At 41.4% G+C, this 20,000-nt stretch overlaps 1 protein-coding gene across 1 annotated transcript in view; it reads right to left on the reverse strand.

Moving 5' to 3' along the window:
* LOC145416314 (kinesin-like protein KIF28) overlaps positions 1-20,000 on the reverse strand; it is a 41,032-nt gene that overhangs the window by 13,790 nt on the left and 7,242 nt on the right. The window contains exons 4-12 of the mRNA XM_080285314.1: positions 18,613-18,795; positions 17,522-17,741; positions 15,274-15,397; positions 11,598-11,736; positions 9,410-9,577; positions 9,035-9,162; positions 7,426-7,595; positions 3,553-3,687; positions 574-725 (exon numbers count right to left, since the gene is read on the reverse strand). Coding sequence (XP_080141440.1) covers positions 574-725; positions 3,553-3,687; positions 7,426-7,595; positions 9,035-9,162; positions 9,410-9,577; positions 11,598-11,736; positions 15,274-15,397; positions 17,522-17,741; positions 18,613-18,795 — 1,419 coding nt within the window. The remainder of the gene's footprint in view (positions 1-573; positions 726-3,552; positions 3,688-7,425; positions 7,596-9,034; positions 9,163-9,409; positions 9,578-11,597; positions 11,737-15,273; positions 15,398-17,521; positions 17,742-18,612; positions 18,796-20,000) is intronic.

Raw genomic sequence — 20,000 nt, forward strand, 5'->3', positions numbered from 1 at the left:
CAATTAAGACTTAGCTGTTCCTACCTGCAATTAAGACTTAGCTGTTCCTACCTGCAATTAAGACTTAGCTGTTCCTACCTACAGTTAAGACTTAGCTGTTCCTACCTGCAATTAAGAGGAAGACTTAGCTGTTCCTACCTGCAGTTAAGAGACACGACAGCTGTTCCTACCTGCAATTAAGACTTAGCTGTTCCTACCTGCAGTTAAGATTTAGCTGTTCCTACCTGCAATTAAGAGGAAGACTTAGCTGTTCCTACCTGCAGTTAAGAGACACGACAGCTGTTCCTACCTACAGTTAAGACTTAGCTGTTCCTACCTGCAGTTAAGAGGATAAACTTAGCTGTTCCTACCTGCAGTTAAGAGACACGACAGCTGTTCCTACCTGCAATTAAGAGGGAAGACTTAGCTGTTCCTACCTGCAATTAAGAGGATAGATTTAGCTGTTCCTACCTGCAATTAAGAGACACGACAGCTGTTCCTACCTGCAATTAAGAGACACGACAGCTGTTCCTACCTACAATCAAGAAGGAAGACTTAGCTGTTCCTACCTGCACTTAAGAGACCTGTTCCTACCTGCGTCGCCTCCACTGGTCATATTCACCCCACTCTTGGCCGCAATCTCCTCCTGAGCGTACTCGTAGGTGATGGTCTGATTGGGGAGTTTGGCCTTCTTGCTCTCCGGCGGGTTCTGGAATACCCACAGCTGCGTCGCCCCGAATACCAGTCTGCGTAATGATGGGTGGTGGGTGTTAGTGCAGTTATTGTGACATGTCGTTAATCTGAGAAGTGATGGGTGGTGGGTCTTAGTGCAGTTATCGTGATGCCCTTGTCTTTAATCTGTGAAATGATGGGTGGTGGGTATTAGTGCAGTTATTGTGATGCCTTTATCCGTAATATGCGAAATGATGGGCGGTGGGTCTTAGTGTTGTTGTTATGGCATCTGTTATCACCTGACCAAGATCCCGAACTCATTTCAGATCAGTTGATGGACAGGTAGGGTCAGATTGAAGGATGGATCTGATTGGTAGTATGTGAGAATTATTCCTACTCCATATATATATATATATATATTTTTTAGACAAACAGATGAAGGAAACACAAATATTAAAAAAATCTATACATCAGATTACAGGGAGGGGTGAGTGAGTTGGGGGAAGGGCAGTCAAATGGTGGGTGACAGAGCGACTTGGAGGCGTTTTGTCTGTGGCCACCCTTTGTGGGTTTGGGCGTCGGGCTATAGATAGATAGATAAATTACAGGTCTCCTCCATTCATCAAAAAACTCTAAGAATTAAATTGCTAAGAGTCATTGAGTCTTATGCAGCTACAGTTTAGTATTCAGGTTCCAAAATGTTCCAGTTCCGTCCCGTGAAAATAAACTAGCTATCCGACATATTGTTCTTACTCGTCTATCCGACATATTGTTCTTACTCACTCGTCTATCCGACATATTGTTCTCACTCGTCTATCCGACATATTGTTCTCACTCGTCTATCCGACATATTGTTCTTACTCGTCTATCCGACATATTGTTCTCACTCGTCTATCTGACATATTGTTCTTACTTGTCTATCCAACATATTGTTCTTACTCGTCTATCTGACATATTGTTCTCACTCGTCTATCCGACATATTGTTCTTACTCGTCTATCCGACATATTGTTCTTACTCGTCTATCCGACATATTGTTCTTACTCGTCTATCCGACATATTGTTCTTACTCGTCTATCCGGCATATTGTTCTTACTCGTCTATCCGACATATTGTTCTTACTCACTCGTCTATCCGACATATTGTTCTTACTCACTCGTCTATCTGACATATTGTTCTTACTCGTCTATCTGACATATTGTTCTTACTCGTCTATCTGACATATTGTTCTCACTCGTCTATCTGACATATTGTTCTTACTCGTCTATCTGACATATTGTTCTTACTCGTCTATCTGACATATTGTTCTCACTCGTCTATCTGACATATTGTTCTCACTCGTCTATCTGACATATTGTTCTTACTCGTCTATCTGACATATTGTTCTTACTCGTCTATCTGACATATTGTTCTTACTCGTCTATCTGACATATTGTTCTCACTCGTCTATCTGACATATTGTTCTTACTCGTCTATCTGACATATTGTTCTTACTCGTCTATCCGACATATTGTTCTTACTCGTCTATCTGACATATTGTTCTTACTCGTCTATCTGACATATTGTTCTTACTTGTCTATCTGACATATTGTTCTTACTCGTCTATCTGACATATTGTTCTTACTCGTCTATCCAATATATTGTTCTCACTCGTCTATCCAACATCGTTCTCACTCTGTTATGCCACTCTTTACTCGTTGTCTACTTTCTGAATTTATACTGGTCTTCCCAGTCCTTCATGTATGCAACAGGTCAACTCTGGAACTGTCTCCTGTCTGTATTTCCTACTACCTATGACCTCCAGTCCTTTCAATGCAGTGGGTCCAGGCATCTCGAAACAAACGGGTCTTGAATTGGACTCTCTCCTATCTTGTTTTTATTTTTTCTTGGAGGGAACAGTCGTACAGGCTCCTGGCCTTGGGTTCCTTCTTCCTTGCATAAAAAAAAATAATTCTCTCATGTTTTATTTTCTCGTATACATAAGCAGTCTAACTTAAAAGTGTAAACATAGTATTAGGAAGCTCCCCTAACACCTTCTCCTTACCGGTTTATTTTTGCATACAGCCCATTATTTTTGGCTAGTGTTTAAAAGATACAAACAGTATACAAGAGACCAGTATTGGCTAGTACGGAGAATAAATCGCTAAGGAAAAGGTCTCAGGGAGTTTCCTTAACCGGCGAGAATACGGGTCTTGGGCCTGTATCTTCACGGAGTAAAGAGGCTCCTTAACACCTTTTTCTTACCGATTTATTTTTGGTTATGGCAGGCTAATTTCGTTTTGTACGTTATAGATGCAGATTATGGCGATATTGGAAGGATTTCTATAACACAGAAAGGTGTAATAAGCCAAATAAATCGCTTAGGAAAAGATGTTAGGCTGATATCATTTTGTACGTTATAGATGCAGAGTATGGCGGTATTGGAAGGATTTATATAACACAGAGAGGGACAGAAAGGTGAAATAAGCAAAATAAATCGCTTAGGAAAAGATGTTAGGCTGATATCATTTTGTACGTTATAGATGCAGAGTATGGCGGTATTGGAAGGATTTATGTAGCAGAAAGGGACAGAGAGGTGAAATAAGCAGATTAAATCGCTTAGGAAAAGGTGTTAGGCTAATATTATTTTGTACGTTATTGATGCAGAGTATGACGATATTGGAAGGATTTATATAACACGGAGAGGGACAGTAAGGTGTAATAGGCAGATTAAATCGCTTAGGAAAAGGTGTTAGGCTAATATTATTTTGTACGTTATTGATGCAGAGTGTGGCGATATTGGAAGGATTTGTATAACACAGAGAGGGACAGAAAGGTGAAATAAGCTAAAGAAATCGCTTAGGAAAAGGTGTTAGGGAGAGTACAGGTGTGTGAGGGGAGAGCACAGGTGTCTGAGTCTCACCTGTCGTTGTGGCATAGCGTGGTGTCCCCCTGTATAGGTGACCCGTTAACGAGTACCCTGCAGTCTGTGTTTACTGGCTTGATGCTCACCTTCCCATCCTTACCCAGTATCAGTTCCGCGTGCTGTTCCTGGATGCTGTGTAGGGAAGACGGAGGAATACAGATGAATATAGAGAAGACAGGAGTACAGATAAATACATGGACGACAGAGGAATACAGGTAAATACAGAGACGACAGAGGAATACAGAGGCGAACCTGTGTAGCGCAGGTTAGTTGTAAAGGAGGGAGAAAAGAAATCTGTATATTGATTAATTTGGATGGTAGGATCTCTGGTAGTTATGATTTATACCGTTTTTACTCTAACCTGATCTAAAATTGTCCTCCCTCCATCCTGAATGCTGAGGTATAACGCTAGACTAACACTAGAATATGATGCTGGTCACAAAGAAGTGCTATGGAACGTACGAGGAGCCGTGGCATTGTCGTCTTCTGCCACTGAGCTACGTGAAGTAAGCTGCGAAGGGACGAAAATCTGGTCCACCTTAGAGTACAAAGAGTGTAATCAGTTTTCTGTTATAGCCACCTGATGTGTTCTCCGTTCTCCTTGTCAGCTTGAAAACAGAAAACTCCAGCTGCATTCAGTCCCATAGTCACTCAGCTGTTGAATGTAATGGTGTACGGAAAAGTCTTCCCAAATCATCCACAAGTAATCCTAGGTGGTTTACGATTTACTCCAGTCTCTTCACTTCTTGCTTGTTACAGATCATCGACAGTGAATCATATCCACCCAAACCACGTCATTCTGATTCACTGCTCTCTAAACTACTTGTCTTACTCTCCTGGATAATCAAACTTCACTGATTCTAAGTAACTTCCACACTCCTTCCTCCCTGTCTTTACCCTCCCTCTTCCTCTCACACCCTCCACTTTAGATCTTTACCGTTTCTTTATCAATCTTTCATGACCCATCCTCTCCAAATGGTCAAAAGATTCTAGTACATCCTAATCTGCTCTTCTCATTACTCTGCATCTTCTTCTCATCTCTGTAAGTTCGTTTCTCACCCTAACAAATCATCTCACCCTCCGTTTAGACCACAGACTTTGTATTTCCAAGTCCAACACATCCTGGTCTGCTCTTTCCATTACACATCGTCTGCCTCCTCATCTCTGCAAGTGTCATTTCTCACCCTAAAAATCATCTCAGCCCCTGTTTAAACCATAGACTTTATTTTTCCAAGTCTAACACATCCTGGTCTGCTCTTTCCATTACACATCATCTGCCTCCTCATCTCTGCAAGCGTCATTTCTCACCCTAAAAGTCATCTCACTTCCTGTTTATATTTTAGACTTTGTATTTCTCTTTATATTTCTAACACTTTCACCCTTTTCCACTCTGTTCTGTACCCACGCCTCACACTCCTACACCACCGTCAGCCCTACTTTGGCTTCATATATATCCAACGTCTCTTGAACAGTTCTTTAAAATGATTCCTTTCCATATCTTTCCTTCCCTAGTTTCTTCATCCTTTCTTCCCCTTTCCTTTTCCTGTGACTTCCTTGTTCCTGGCCTGTAGATAAGGAAGCTCCCTAACACCTCTTCCATAGCGATTTATTTATGGTTATGGCTCGTTAATATCCTTTTGTACGTTATTTATGCAGGTTTTGGTGATACGGGAAAGATTTATTTAACACATAACGGGACGGTGAAATGAGCAAACTAAATCGCTTAGGAAGAGGTGTTAGGGATCTTCCTTAACCGACGAGAGTAGTGACCCCAGAGTTCCGTCTTGTGCTCTGGTCACCTTCTATATCTACACACACACACACACACACACACACACACACACACACACACACACACACAACGTCATTTCCTCCAAATCGTCCTCCTTTCACCTAGCTACCCATTTATCGTTATGCTCTCTCTCTCTCTCTCTCTCTCTCTCTCTCAAACTTTTTCAAAACTGAGGTAGTTACTGCATATCTTTACCTACTGAGTTTTCTTTCTTTTTTCTTTTTTCTTTTTTCTTTTTTACCGAAGATGAACAGAAGAAGGAAAACCAGATTAAATCAAATATAATCCATACACCAGATTACACTCGTGACACGTAACAAAGGAATTCAATTTGGCTAAGAACGTATAAGTTAACTAGATTTAATTTTAGCGTAACAGATACTGAAATACCAACCTTTTCACAACGCGGGCGCCTTTATATGATCTCTCTATTGCCAGACGCTTTAATCCCGGAAGGGGTGGCCACAAACAAATCGCCTCCATGTCGCCCTTTCCCCCGCCATTTCACTACCCTGCTCCCAGCTCACACCCCCCTCTCTCATATTATGATATCAGGATTTATTTTTAGACTGTTTCATTCACGTTAGGGCAGACTTTGAAATTTGGAAGTAAGATCCATCCATCCATTCATCCATCCATCATCCAATCCTACATTGCCCCATGAGGAGCGTAGGAGCCCGGGGCTAGGCAGTTGGTCCCGACATTTAAGATGAGAGTGACCAGCCTCACTCATCCCTGAGTGGCATTACATGAGCAGTCAACCCTAACCACCCCTTGGATATAAACCTTCACCGGCTCAATCCGATTGGAGCGCAATAATTACCCACTAAACCACCAGGCGCCAAAATCTGGTTATATGGTTACCACCCAGCGTAGTAAATGGTTTCCTGGTGTACAGGAAACCATTTGGCTTGTCACTTAGTGTAGAGTCACCCACAGGCAGAAGGAAGAGGAAAGAATGAAGGAAAGAAAGACAGAAGAGGGAGTGTAAAGTCACCCGTAGGCAGAAGGACAAGGAAAGAATGAAGGAAAGAAAGACAGAAGAGGATGGAAGGAAAGAAGGATGGAGAGGAAAGGGCAGACACCCGAGAGCAGCACTACATCGAGTGAGTGGATGGTGAGTGCCCCCACCTACCACATAAGAACTCCTTTACGAACAAGGTCTCTTTTTAACTTCACCTTTAACTTTTAGCAAACTCGTCTATCTATCTATCTATCTATAGCCCAACGCCCTAATCCCGCAAAGGGTGGCCGCAGACAAAACGCCTCCAAGTCGCCCTGTCCCCCGCCATTTCACAGCCCTGCTCCTAGCTCACTCACCCCCTCTCTCATATACCTCTCAACTCCATCCCTCCACCTCATCCTCGGCGTTCCCCTCCCTCTCCCTCCCTCCACTTCACCTACACATACACCCTTTTAGTCTTTCATTCCCCATTCTCTCGTACTCTGGTAAAAATATTGAGACGATCATCGCAGGGAATGGTTCTAGCCTTGGGTTCCTTCTTCTTTGCATATAAAACAGAGATATTTATAAAGATGTGCAGCAGTTCATTCATCAGTAGTAAAAATATACCTGGAGAGGGTCTGAGTTGGGCCGAAATAGTTGGATTATCTCAGTAAGTAATATTTGGAAAGGCAATACGAATAGGAAAACATCTCAATTTGGACTGACTGGAAATATTTGACCAGGTAATATTCTCCCGTTAATAATACACACAGGTAACTCATCTCACCTTAGAAATATTTAACAAGGTAATATTCTTCCATTAATAACCTTACCTGGGAAATATTTGGCCAGGTAATTCTCTTCCATAAACATAAAGGTAACTCATCTTACCTGGGAAGTATTTGACCAGGTAATATTCTTCCATTAATAATCATACCAGGGAAATATCTGACCAGGTAATATTCTCCCTTTAATAATACACACAGGTAACTCATCTCGCCTTGGAAATATTTCACAAGGACATTGCTACTCCTCACCCTGCCCTAAGGTGGGAAAGGAGGTCCGGATGATGATGAATGATGATGATGATAATATTCCTCCATTAATAAGACACACAGGTAACTCATCTCACCTGGGACTAATCATGGTAATATTAGACTCCTCCCCTTTCCGGTTACCAATTGTGTTTACGCCAGGGTTGAGGATGTGGATGATTCGGCCGGATAAAATAGGATCCACGTTGAGGTTGTAGATATGAGGTTTGGTCTGCTTCTCCTGCTCCTTCTTGGCGATCGTTGGGTCCTAGAAGAGGTTGGAGTGCGGGTTAGAGTGGGGGTGATGGGGTAAGGTTGGGGGAGACTGGGATGGGGGTGGGGTGGGGGTTGGTGTGGTGAGGTTGGGGGAGATTGGGGTGGTGTTGTGGTGTGGTTTAATTGGTTAGGTGTGGGTGGAAATATGGTTGTGTTAGGGGGTAAGGGTGCAGGTGTGGTTAGGTTTGTGTGGTGTTAGGATACTACTACTACTACTGCTACTACTACTATTACTACTGCTACTACTACTACTACTACTACTACTAAGGATAATAATGATAATAATAACGAAAGACAAGGGGAAGAGCAGAGCAGGTTATCACACAGGAAGCTAGATAACAGAGGGTGTGGTTGATAATAATAATAATAATAATAATAATAATAATAATAATAATAATTATAACAATAAGGACAATAATGATACTACTACTACTACTACTACTACTACTAATAATAATAATAATAACGAAATGCAAGGGGAAGGTAACAGAGGGAGTGGCTGAGAGGGAGAGTGTGGGGTGAGGGAGGAGTATGGATGAATTACAAAGCTTAGAGAGGCTTAGTACGTTAATGATAGAGTGATTAGGAGGGGAAGGGCAATTAACAGAGCAGGGAAGGAAGGGTGGAGGGAAGGAAGGAGATGTACTGGGGGAGGAGGGAAGAGGGGAGATGAGAGGAGATTAAGAGAGAGAGGAGAAGGGGAAACAAAGAGGGGAGGAGAGATTACCAAAGACGAAGGGAAAGACAAGAGGAAATGGAAAGAAAGAGGGGAGAATAGGAGGGAAGTGAAGAGAGAAGGGAGAAGAGATGAAAGGAGGTAATGGAAGAAGAGGGGAAGAAAAGAGAGAAGGAGGAAGGAAAGAGAAATGAAAGGAAAGAGAGGAGATAAGAGGAGGAAAAGGAAGAGGGGAGGAAGAGAAGAGAGGGGTTAGGAGGCGGAAAGGTTGACAGCAGAGAAGGGAAGGGAGAATTATGAAAAAGGGAGGAGCAGAGGGTGGTAGGTAAGAAGGGAGGAAAGCCTTCACATGGTCGGAACAACTCTATAATGATGTCAAAGGATTATATTTGAGATGAAGTCATAAGATCTTGAAAAATTTGAGAGAGGGAGATTAATGATGAGGGAGGAAAGAACAGAATAAGAAAAGGGAGAGAAGAAGAAGGGAAGAGATGATAAGATGGGGGAAGGGAGGAAGGGAGAGAGAGAAGAGGGAGGGTGGACGAAGGAAGAGTAAGGAAGGGAGGAGGTTAATAACAGGAGAATGAAGAAGGGAGAAAGGAAGACGATGTGGAACAGTAATATAAGGAGAGAGAGAGAGAGAGAGAGAGAGAGAGAGAGAGAGACAGACAGACAGAGACAGACAGACAGACAGAGAAACAAAGAGAGACAGACAGACAGAAAGAGACAGAGTTAAAAATAATTCTCTCTCTCACCACAAAATCTTTCTTCGCCATCCTCAGCTTCTCCTCGTAAGACTTCTTCATGTTGGCCATTTCCAGTTCATTTTCCAGCATCCTCGCCTTCATTTCCTCCTCCCACTTCTTCTTCACGTCCTCCGTCACTTCCGGGGGGCGGGGGGGAGAGAAGGAGAGGGAGGACGAGGAAGAGGGGGGATTATAAGAGGGATTTGTTCGTAATTTAATCCTTATTATGATATTGCTTGGGATTTTGATGTGTGTTTTATTTTTTTTTTTAGATGTTTTTGTTTTTTGAGATGATTTTGGGTGGTTTAGATTTTTCACACACACACACACACACACACACACACACACACTCTCTCTCTCTCTCTCCCTCTCTCTCTCGCCTACCTCTGTCGTCCACACCGTCTCCATCGGCGTCAATAAAGTCCTTGTCAATCTTGCCTCCCTGCATCATCTTCTTGAGCCTGTCGTTCTCTTCCCTTAGCTCCCTCAGCAGCTTGTCAGTGGGGTCTTCGTTCACCGTTGCCTTGGTCTTGATCTGCTTGGCCCTGTCCGCTGTTAAGAGGGAGAGATGGATGTATGAAGAGGGAGGATAATGTATGGGATGTATGAATGTATGGGCTATATGAATGTATGGGATGTATGAATGTATGGGATGTGTGAATGTATGGGATAGAATGTATGAAGAGGGAGGATAATGTATGAAGAGGGAGGATAATGTATGAAGAGGGAGGATAATGTATGAAGAGGAGGAGGATGTATAAAGAGGGAGGGTAATGTATAAAGAGGGAGGGTAATGTATGAAGAGGGAGGATAATGTATGAAGAGGAGGAGGATGTATAAAGAGGGAGGGTAATGTATGAAGAGGGAGGATAATGTATGGGATGTATGAATGTATGGGATGTATGAATGTATGGGATGTATGAATGTATGGGATGTATGAATGTATGGGATGTATGAACGTATGGGATGTATGAATGTATGGGATGTATGAATGTATGGGAGGTATGAATGTATGGGATGTATGAATGTATGGGATGTATGAATGTATGGGATAGAATGTATGAAGAGGGAGGATACTGTATGAAGAGGGAGGATACTGTATGAAGAAGGAAAGATGGATGTATGAAGAGGGAAGATAATGTATGAAGATATGAATGTATGAAGAGGGAGGATACTGTATGAAGAAGGAAAGATGGATGTATGAAGAGGGAAGATAGTGTATGAAGATATGAATGTATGAAGAGGGAGGATAATGTATATATAAAGAGGGAGCGTATCTTCATAAGACTTATTGAGAGAGAGAGAGAGAGAGAGAGAGAGAGAGAGAGAGAGAGAGAGAGAGAGAATTGTGGAAGAATATTTGGGCTCGATGGAAAATTTTAACTTGCTATAGATATACGTATTTATTTATATATATATTTATTTATTTATTTATTTATTGTGTGGTTTGGGAAATTATTTAAATATTGGCTTGCGATTTTATTTCTGGTGTCTAATTGAATTTTATTATATATATTATTTTTGTTATTATTATTATTATTATTATTATTATTATTTATTATTGTTATTATTGTTGCTGTTGTTGTTATTGTTCTTTTTCTTTATTATCATCTTTTTCATCTTCTTCCTCCACAATTATTATTATTATTATTATTATTATTATTATTATTATTATTATTATTATTATTATCGTTTCTTCTTCTGTTATTATTATGATTAATATTATTATTATTGTTGTTGTTGTTGTTGTTATTATTTCTTCCATCATCATCATCATCATCATCATCATCATCATCCATTTAGTCAAGAGCATCCACATCAACGCCTGTGAGAAATGCCAGTCCAGGGAAAGGATTGGAAGGTATGGAGAGGGCAGAGCTTAACCCCTTCAGACCGAGAGATGCTGCTGTGTGGATGTATGTGTATGGCAATGAAGAGGGAAGCCATACACCCATACAGTCCCTTATTTTACTGCCAGGAGCGTAGGGTGACGTGCCTAGGCCAATAATGTAAGATGATGATAATAATAATAATAATGATACTAGTGGTGGTAGTAGTAGCGATGGTGGTAGTAGTAGTAATAGTAGTAGTTGTAGTAGTGTTGGTGGTGGTGGTGATAGTAGTAGTAGTAGTAGTAGTAGTCATGGTGGTGATGGTGATAATAGGAGTAGTAGTAGTAGTAATAATAATAATAATAATAATAATAATAATTATTGTAATAATAATGACAATAATAATAATAATAATAATAATAATGGTAATAATAATATTAATAATAATGATAATTATAATAATAATAATAATAATAAATACTGCTAACTACTGCAACTACTACCACTACTACTTCTACTACTGTTACTACTACTACTACTAGTAGTAATAATAATAATATCAATAATAATAACACTACAAGAATAAAACTACCACTCCTACCCACTAATAATAATAATAATAACAATAATAATAATAGTAACAATAATAATAACAAGAGCAATAATAATAATAATAATAATAATAATAATAATAATAATAACAATCCCCACACCACACCAATCACACCACCACCACTCACCAAATCGCAGAGTGGATAGTGTCTCCTCGTAATTGATGTCAGCAGGTGAGATGGCGGCGATCATGATGGTTTTGCTGTTTCCCCCCAAGGCGTTCATGAGTAGGCGAGTCAGCTTGGAGTCACGGAACGGAACACGCACCTGAAAAGAGAGAGAGAGAGAAAAAAAATATATATAGTCAGTTTGGAGTCACGGAACGGAACACACACTTGAAAAAAATTAGTTTGGAGTCACGGAACGGAACACACACTTGAAAAAATGAAAAAAAAAAAATAATCAGTTTGAGTCAGGGAACGGAACACGCACCTGAAAAGAGAGAGAGAGAGAAAATATATATATAGTCAGTTTGGAGTCACGGAACGGAACACGCACCTGAAGAAAGAAAAATAGTCAGCTTGGAGTCACGGAACGGAACACACACCTGGAAAAAAAGAAAGAAAAAAAGTGGGCATCATAAAAGAGTTAATATATATTTTTTCAGATTTTCGTCCTTTCTTGCCTCAGATTTTCGTCCTTTACTTGGCCCAGATTTTCGTCCTTTACTTGGCCCAGATTTTCGTCCTTTACTTGGCCCAGATTTTCGTCCTTTTAGGCCCAGATTTTCGTCCTTTTTGGCCCAGATTTTCGTCCTTTACTTGGTCCAGATTTTCGTCCTTGGCCCAGATTTTCGTCCTTTTTGGCCCAGATTTTCGTCCTTTACTTGGCCCAGATTTTCGTCCTTTACTTGGCCCAGATTTTCGTCCTTTACTTGGCCCAGATTTTCGTCCTTTACTTGGTCCAAGTTTTCGTCCTTGGCCCAGATTTTCGTCCTTTTTGGCCCAGATTTTCGTCCTTTACTTGGCCCAGATTTTCGTCCTTTACTTGGCCCAGATTTTCGTGCTTTACTTTAACTTGGCCAAGACTTTCGTCCTTTTGCTGGTTATTTCATGTAGCTTAGTGGCAGAAAAAGCAGTGTTGTGGCTCCACGTTCATTCCTTGGCACTTCTTCGTGACAAGCGTGATCTTACGGTGTTAATGTATTGTTACGCCTGAGAATTCAAGATGGAGAGATGGCAGTTTTTGGCCAAGTTAGAGGAAATAAGGTATAGAAAATGCTTTGGAAACTTTATCACCTTTTTAAAAATATAAACAGGGTGAAATAAAGATCTACATATAATAAAAGTAAAATTATATATATTTAGGTGGAAACTGAAATGATATTGCAGATAAAGAGATCATGCACGGGAGGTTATTTAGGTGTAACATGCAAAATAAGTCGCCAAGGAAGAGGTGTTACGGATTCTCCTGTGTCAGCGAGAATTTGACTCACACAGGCAGGTTACTGTTGATTAGTTAGGAGAGGCCGGTAATGAGCTGTATTTTTGTTCACATAGGGGACTTCGTAGCGCGTTTCTCTTAGCGATTTATTTTGCATTGTTTAGACTTTCGAGTTCACCATCATTTTGTCAAAGTTTTCATGTCTAGGGAGTAAGTTCAAAAATTTAACACCATTTTTCTCTTTAAACATATGTAGAGTTGACCTGTCTTTCTGAAATTTTACATGTAGAGGTTAATACGATTTGATATGAGCCAGTTTGAGAGTCGAGCTGCATCAAACTCTCTTTCTAAATCTGTTAAATGAAATGTGGCGTGACTTTACCGAAGACTTTCATAACTAACTGATTACTATTTTTCAGTTTTAGACCAAACGAGACAAAGAACAGGTGGAGATGAAACTAAGGGGTATTTTTGTAACTGATGAGTGATTGAAGAAGGTCTGAGAAGGACAGGCGTGGAAAGAGAAATGATGAAGACTATGAGGAAAAGACAGATGGAGTTTTTTTGGAACATGATATAAAAGTACTTGAAAATAACTGTTTACTTGGAAGAATAGAAGGAAGAAGAGCAAGAGGAAGACAACGATTAAAGTGTAAGGATTGTATAAGAAGCGATTTACAAGACAGAATCAGCAATGTGGAGTTAATCAGGATAGCTGAGGAAGATGGCGCTCCATGGCCGCTAACGTCACATAACCGGCATTTCGGTAAAGTGGGTGATTGACTTCTTTTCACTAACATTTTTAACTCAGAAATTATAAAAAGTGGCATGCAGGATCAGATCACTGTTGAATGAAAAGAGGTTAGGATCTTGAAGCGGGAGGGGAGAGGCAAACGGGGAGCAGAAAGGGAAGGAAAGGAGTGGTAAAGTGGGAGAAGGAAGGGAAGGAGGGGAGAGGCAAAGAGGAAGGAGGAGGAAAGGAAAGAGGGGCGAGATTAAGAGGAGGGAAGGAGGGGAGGGTTACGTAAAAAGGAGGGAGAGAATGATGTGTGGAAGCTGTGCCAATTCCACGTGCCGACTTCATGTGCGTATAACATTACTGCTTTTCTAATACCGTCATATTCTACACTAACGAAAACCATTATAGGTGTATCATATGGAAAAATAATCCGGTAAGCAGTAGATGATAATAAGTTTAATAAGCTACGAAATACGGGTCTCTAATCTGGTAAGCAATTGATGGTAGGAAGATTAATAAGCTACGAAATACGAATCTCTATGTGTCCCGTATTTTCGTCTGTTAAGAGACTCATGAGCACCTCTTTTGCAGTTGACCCTCGTGCGGTGTGGTGCGGTGAGGATCTGTCCCTTCTCCCCTTGGGGTATATAAATAGACAGATAGACGTTCATCCTTTCTGTTCATCTTTGCGTTCATCTTTCCTGTTCATATTTACGTTTTGTGGATCAGGTACGGTGATATTTACTTTAGATATTTACGTAGCTTGTGTCGGTAAAACTAAACGACTTCATAACATGCAAGAAAATGACTTAGTGTAATATTATGTATGTAAAGCAGCTAACATGTGCCAGAACCCCCTCCTAGTTCACAAGAATAAGGCCGGTATTCTTGTAGTTTCAGGAGGTTCCTTAGCACAGTTTCCTTAGCGACTTAATTTTGGATATGCCAGATTAATGTACATTGGTACGTTAAGCAGACTGTGGTGATATTAGAAGGATTTATTTAACACAGAAGAGGAAAAGTAACGTGTAATAAGCAAAGTAAATCGCTTAGGAAGATGTGTTAGGGAGCTTCCTTAACCGACGGGTCATTGTCTCACCTGCCTGCCCTGTGACCTCTCCGCCAGCGCGTGAAATAAATCGCTTAGGAAAACGTGTTAGAGAGCGTCCTCACCAGCCTGCCCTGCGACCTCTCCGCCAGTGCGTGAAATAAATCGCTTGGGAAAACGTGTTAGGGAGCGTCCTCACCTGCCTGACCTGTGATCTCTCCGCCAGTGCATGAAATAAATCGCTTGGGAAAACGTGTTAGGGAGCGTCCTCAACTGCCTGCCCTGTGACCTCTCCACCAGTGTGTGAAATAAATCGCTTGGGAAAACGTGTTAGGGAGCGTCCTCACCTGCCTGCCCTGCGACCTCTCCGCCAGTGCGTGAAATAAATCGCTTAGGAAAACGTGTTAGGGAGCGTCCTCACCTGCCTGCCCTGTGACCTCTCCGCCAGTGCGTGAAATAAATCGCTTAGGAAAACGTGTTAGGGAGCATCCTCACCTGCCTGCCCTGTGACCTCGCGTGATATAAATCGCTTGGGAAAACGTGTTAGGGAGCATTCTCACCTGCCTGCCCTGTGACCTTTCCGCCAGTGCGTGAAATAAATCGCTTGGGAAAACGTATTAGGGAGTATCCTCACCTGCCTGCCTTGTGACCTCTCGGCCAGTGCGTGTATGCAGTTGCCCAGACTGGAGAGGGACAGGTTGATGGCCGCCCCTTCCTTCAGCCTTGATCCCGTCGCGCCTGTGCTTTCCACTCGCTCGCTGTCAAAAAATAAATAAATAAATGAATAAATAAATAAAATAAAATGAAAACCACTGGCTCGCTGTCAAAAAAAACTAATAAAATAATGAAATAAAATGATAACCACTCCTCGCTGTCCAAAAAAAAAATTAAAATAAAATGAAAATAAAAAAAATAGTACAGTCGCGCCAAGAAGTGATGGCAGAGTATCCAGAAGTTTCCGTTCACCAGTAATGCACGTACAGTACAATACAGGGTGATCGAAACATTCTTGATACTCTGTCACTACTCAATTTTTTTTTTCTTATCGAGGCGAAGATGCGTTGGACAAGTTGGTGATGCTTGGCTGAATACAACATTGCTTCATAACCTCTTTACTCGTCAGCATTATTAATTGACAACATATTTATATCTGAGGGACATTTGGGTTAGGAAATGTTATTCGGACATGTTGCGTTCAGCCAATCATCACCCACCTGTCAAGTGCATCTTCGCCTCTATAAAATAAAAACTGAGTAGAGTACAGTACCAAAGGAATATTTTGGCATATATTTGTCCTTTATGTCACTCCACGTCCACTCCATTCAATCACTATACTCCTTTTACTCTAACTTGGCCTAACATTGCCATCTGTACATCATGAATTCTGAGTTGTAATAATAGATTTCATGCTACATTAGGATGCTCGTCACGAAGAAGTGCCGTGGGAATGACGAAGAGCCCTGTCGTGTTATACCACTGAGCGACGTGAAATAAGCTAAAAAAAGGACGAAAATCTGTTGGGCCAGGTTAGAGTGAAAAGAGTATAGTGTTCATTCTTTTACCCGCATTGTCATTTTATTTTTGTTACACATTATTATTATTATTATTATTATTATTATTATCATTATTATTATTATTATTATTTCTTCAGGTGTGTGCTGTTCCTCCTGTCCTAGTGTTCCCTCCCTGCGTCTTCCAAGATGAAAATGTAAGTACCCTTAGAAAGGAATATTTTGACATTATCTTTCTTTTTCTTTTTTCTTTTTTTTGTTGCTGTTTACTCCCTTGGCACATTGACAGAGTGGAAAATATTAATAACCAAAGGAAGGAAATACTTTGACTTATATTCGTGGGGGAATTAAACATCCAGACACTTCTCAGCTGGTTGTTGGAGTGGACGCTGCAACATGAACTGTTTTTTATCTCATAGCGGTAAGACGAGCACAGCAATAAACTCTGGGATGGAAGGAAGGCAGGGTGGAGGGAGGGAAGGAAGGAAAGAGAAGGAGGGAAGGGTGGTGAGAGGGAAGGAAGGAAGCAAGGAAAGAATCTCACTGTCATTTGGAGAGCAATAAGGAATATGGAAGGTACTACACAATGCAGCTAGAAATCTGTCGGTGAAATATTGCACATTTCTTTACACGTACATCCGCTCTGGGGAAAGGAAAGAGTATTTTGATTAGCTCTGCACCTTCTTGACCATTCTCTAGCCTCTCGCTCCGCACACTGAGAAAAATATTAGTGCCAGAATGAAAAGGGTGATTTAACGTCAGCATTTTCTCGACCTAGCGTGAGAAAAAAGAATTACAGTAGTGGGGGAACTGAACCATTATAAAAACCACTAAGTTATTGACTGCCTTCTTTGCCGTCTCCTGCCCAGCTTCGTTTTTGAATTTCTCTATCTGTCTGTCTATCTACCTGTCTATCAGTCAGTCATTGTATCTGTCTGTCTCAGTCAGTCAGTCTATCTATCCATCAGTCAGTCAGTCAATCGGTCAACCTATCTATCTGTATATCAGTGTATCCATCTATCTGTCTATCTATCTACCTATCTATCTATCTGTCAGTCAACTCATACATCTATCTTAGCACCCACCTGCCCGCCAGATCCACCAAGGTGACCACCGCCTGCTTCGCCGTCTCCTGCCCACCTGCGTTATTGAATTTACCTGTCCATCCATCTATCTACCTATCTATCTATCTACCTGTCTATCTATCTATCAACTCAGACATCTATCTCAGCACCCACCTTCCCGCCAGATCCACCAAATTGACCACTTCATGCTTTGCTGTCTCCTGCCTCGATTTACCTGTCCATCCATCCATCTATCTATCTATCTATCCATCTATCTATCAACTCAGACATCTATCTCAGCACCCACCTGCCCGCCAGATCCACCAAATTGATCACTGCTTGCTTCGCCGTCTCCTGCCCGGCCGCGTTCTTGAATTTCTGAATGAAGTTGATGCCTACGATGGTGTGCGCTCGTGACGAGGTTGCGTTCATGTTGGTCGAGGCGATGGTACGGTTCACTGTGCCCTCGTTCATCTTCTGCTCGATCTCTTGGTAGTTCGTGACCAGTGCCATCTTGAGACCCTCAGCTGTGTGTGTGGTGAGAGAGGTGGTGGTGGAGATATGAGGTGTGGGGCAGTGACTCGTACACACACGCTGGTACACACACACGCATACACACACACACACACACACACACACACACACACAGTAGCCATCCATCAGTACCCAACACCTGAATTAAGGGTCCCTGTAGTGAACATTTGCATTCTGTACGGTTTGTATATGAAAGACCTTTGTAATATATATACTTATTTGTTGGATGTGGATGTGATGGGAAGCGTTAGGAGAAACACACTGAGGTGGTTTGGCCATGTGGAGAGGATGGAGAGTGAGAGACTGACAAATGAAGTGAAGGAGCGTTGTGGTGTGGATGTGGATGTGATAGGAAGCGTTAGGAGAAACACACTGAGGTGGTTTGGCCATGTGGAGAGGATGGAGAGTGAGAGACTAACGTGGAGAGTGTATGAGTGAGGTGGAGGGGGGGAGAGGGACGGGGAGGCCAAGGATGAGATGGAGGGATGGAGTAGAGAGGTATATGAGAGAGGGGGGTGTGAGCAGGGAGCAGGGCAGTGAAATGCCGGGGGACGGGGTGACATGGAGGCGATTTGTCTGTGGCCACCCCTTACGGGATTAAGGCGCCTCCATGTCGCCCTGTTCAACGCCATTTCACTGCCCTGCTCCCAGCTCACCCCCCCCCTTCATATACCTCTCCACTCCATCCCTCCATCTCATCCTTGGCCTCCCTCTACCCCCTTCCACCTCACTCACACACACTCTCCTCGTCAGTCTCTCACTCTCCATCCTCTCCACATGGCCAAACCACCTCAGTGTGTTTCTCCTAACGCTTCCTATCACATCCACATCGTACGCCCTCCCAGTAAAAGACAAGGATAGTACCGTAAAATCCCTTCTTGGGGTGCTGTCGAACGGGGAGGCCCTTCTTGCTCTTGTTGGGGTTGAGAAGGTCGTGCACCACCTCGTTGTAGATCTCCAGCATACTGAACCGAACCTCGAACTCCTTCTGTTCCTTGTTCTCGGAGATGCCGCGGAAGAGGTCGTTGCAGAAGAGGGGGACGATGCCTGGTGGAGGAGGAGGCGTGTGAGAGAGAAAGAGGGAGAGAGAGAGAGAGAGAGGGAGAGAACTTACCCCCGTCAAGATGTAGCTCAGGAAGGAAGGATGGCAGTTTTAGGCCAAGTTAGAGTAACAGGAGTATAGATGATATGGCATTAGGAATAAAATACTCTAATCTGTTTTAAGTTATGGGAAAAAATACTAACATGAATTTTAAATAGACTTTTAGGCCTTTATTGAATTTATTTATTTTGTTATTTTAGTTCATTTTTTATTTTATTTATTTTATTTATTTATTTTTTATTTTATTTATTTTATTTCATTTTTTATTTTATTTATGTTATTTATTTGTTTTATTTATTTATTTTATCTTGTTTTTTATTTTATTTTATTTTATTTTATTTATTTTACTTTGTTTTATTTTATTTTATTTATTTTATTTTATTTTATTTATTTTATGTTATTTTTCTAGTTCGTATGTAGTTATTTTTATTACAAGCCGATTCTCTCTCTCTCTCTCTCTGGTTAAGATGCTATTATTTGTTACAGACTCTCTCTCTCTCTCTCTCTCTCTCTCTTGATGCTATTATTTCTGTTACAGACTCTCTCTCTCTCTCTTGATGCTATTATTTCTGTTACAGACTCTCTCTCTCTCTCTCTCTCTCTCTCTCTTGATGCTATTATTTCTGTTACAGACTCTCTCTCTCTTGATGCTATTATTTCTGTTACAGACTCTCTCTCTCTCTCTCTCTCTCTTGATGCTATTATTTCTGTTACAGACTGACTCTCTCTCTCTCTCTCTCTTGATGCTATTATTTCTGTTACAGACTCTCTCTCTCTCTCTCTCTCTCTTGATGCTATTATTTCTGTTACAGACTCTCTCTCTCTCTCTCTCTCTCTTGATGCTATTATTTCTGTTACAGACTCTCTCTCTCTCTCTCTCTCTCTCTCTCTCTCTTGATGCTATTATTTCTGTTACAGACTCTCTCTCTCTCTCTCTCTCTCTCTCTCTTGATGCTATTATTTCTGTTACAGACTCTGTCTCTCTCTCTCTCTCTCTTGATGCTATTATTTCTGTTACAGACTCTCTCTCTCTCTTTCTCTCTCTCTTGATGCTATTATTTCTGTTACAGACTCTCTCTCTCTCTCTCTCTCGATGCTATTATTTCTGTTACAGACTCTCTCTCTCTCTCTCTCTCTCTTGATGCTATTA

This window comes from Coenobita brevimanus, chromosome 105, assembly GCF_032717465.1.
Source record: "Coenobita brevimanus isolate Jiangsu-jjx chromosome 105, ASM3271746v2, whole genome shotgun sequence".
Lineage (NCBI taxonomy): Eukaryota > Metazoa > Arthropoda > Malacostraca > Decapoda > Coenobitidae > Coenobita > Coenobita brevimanus.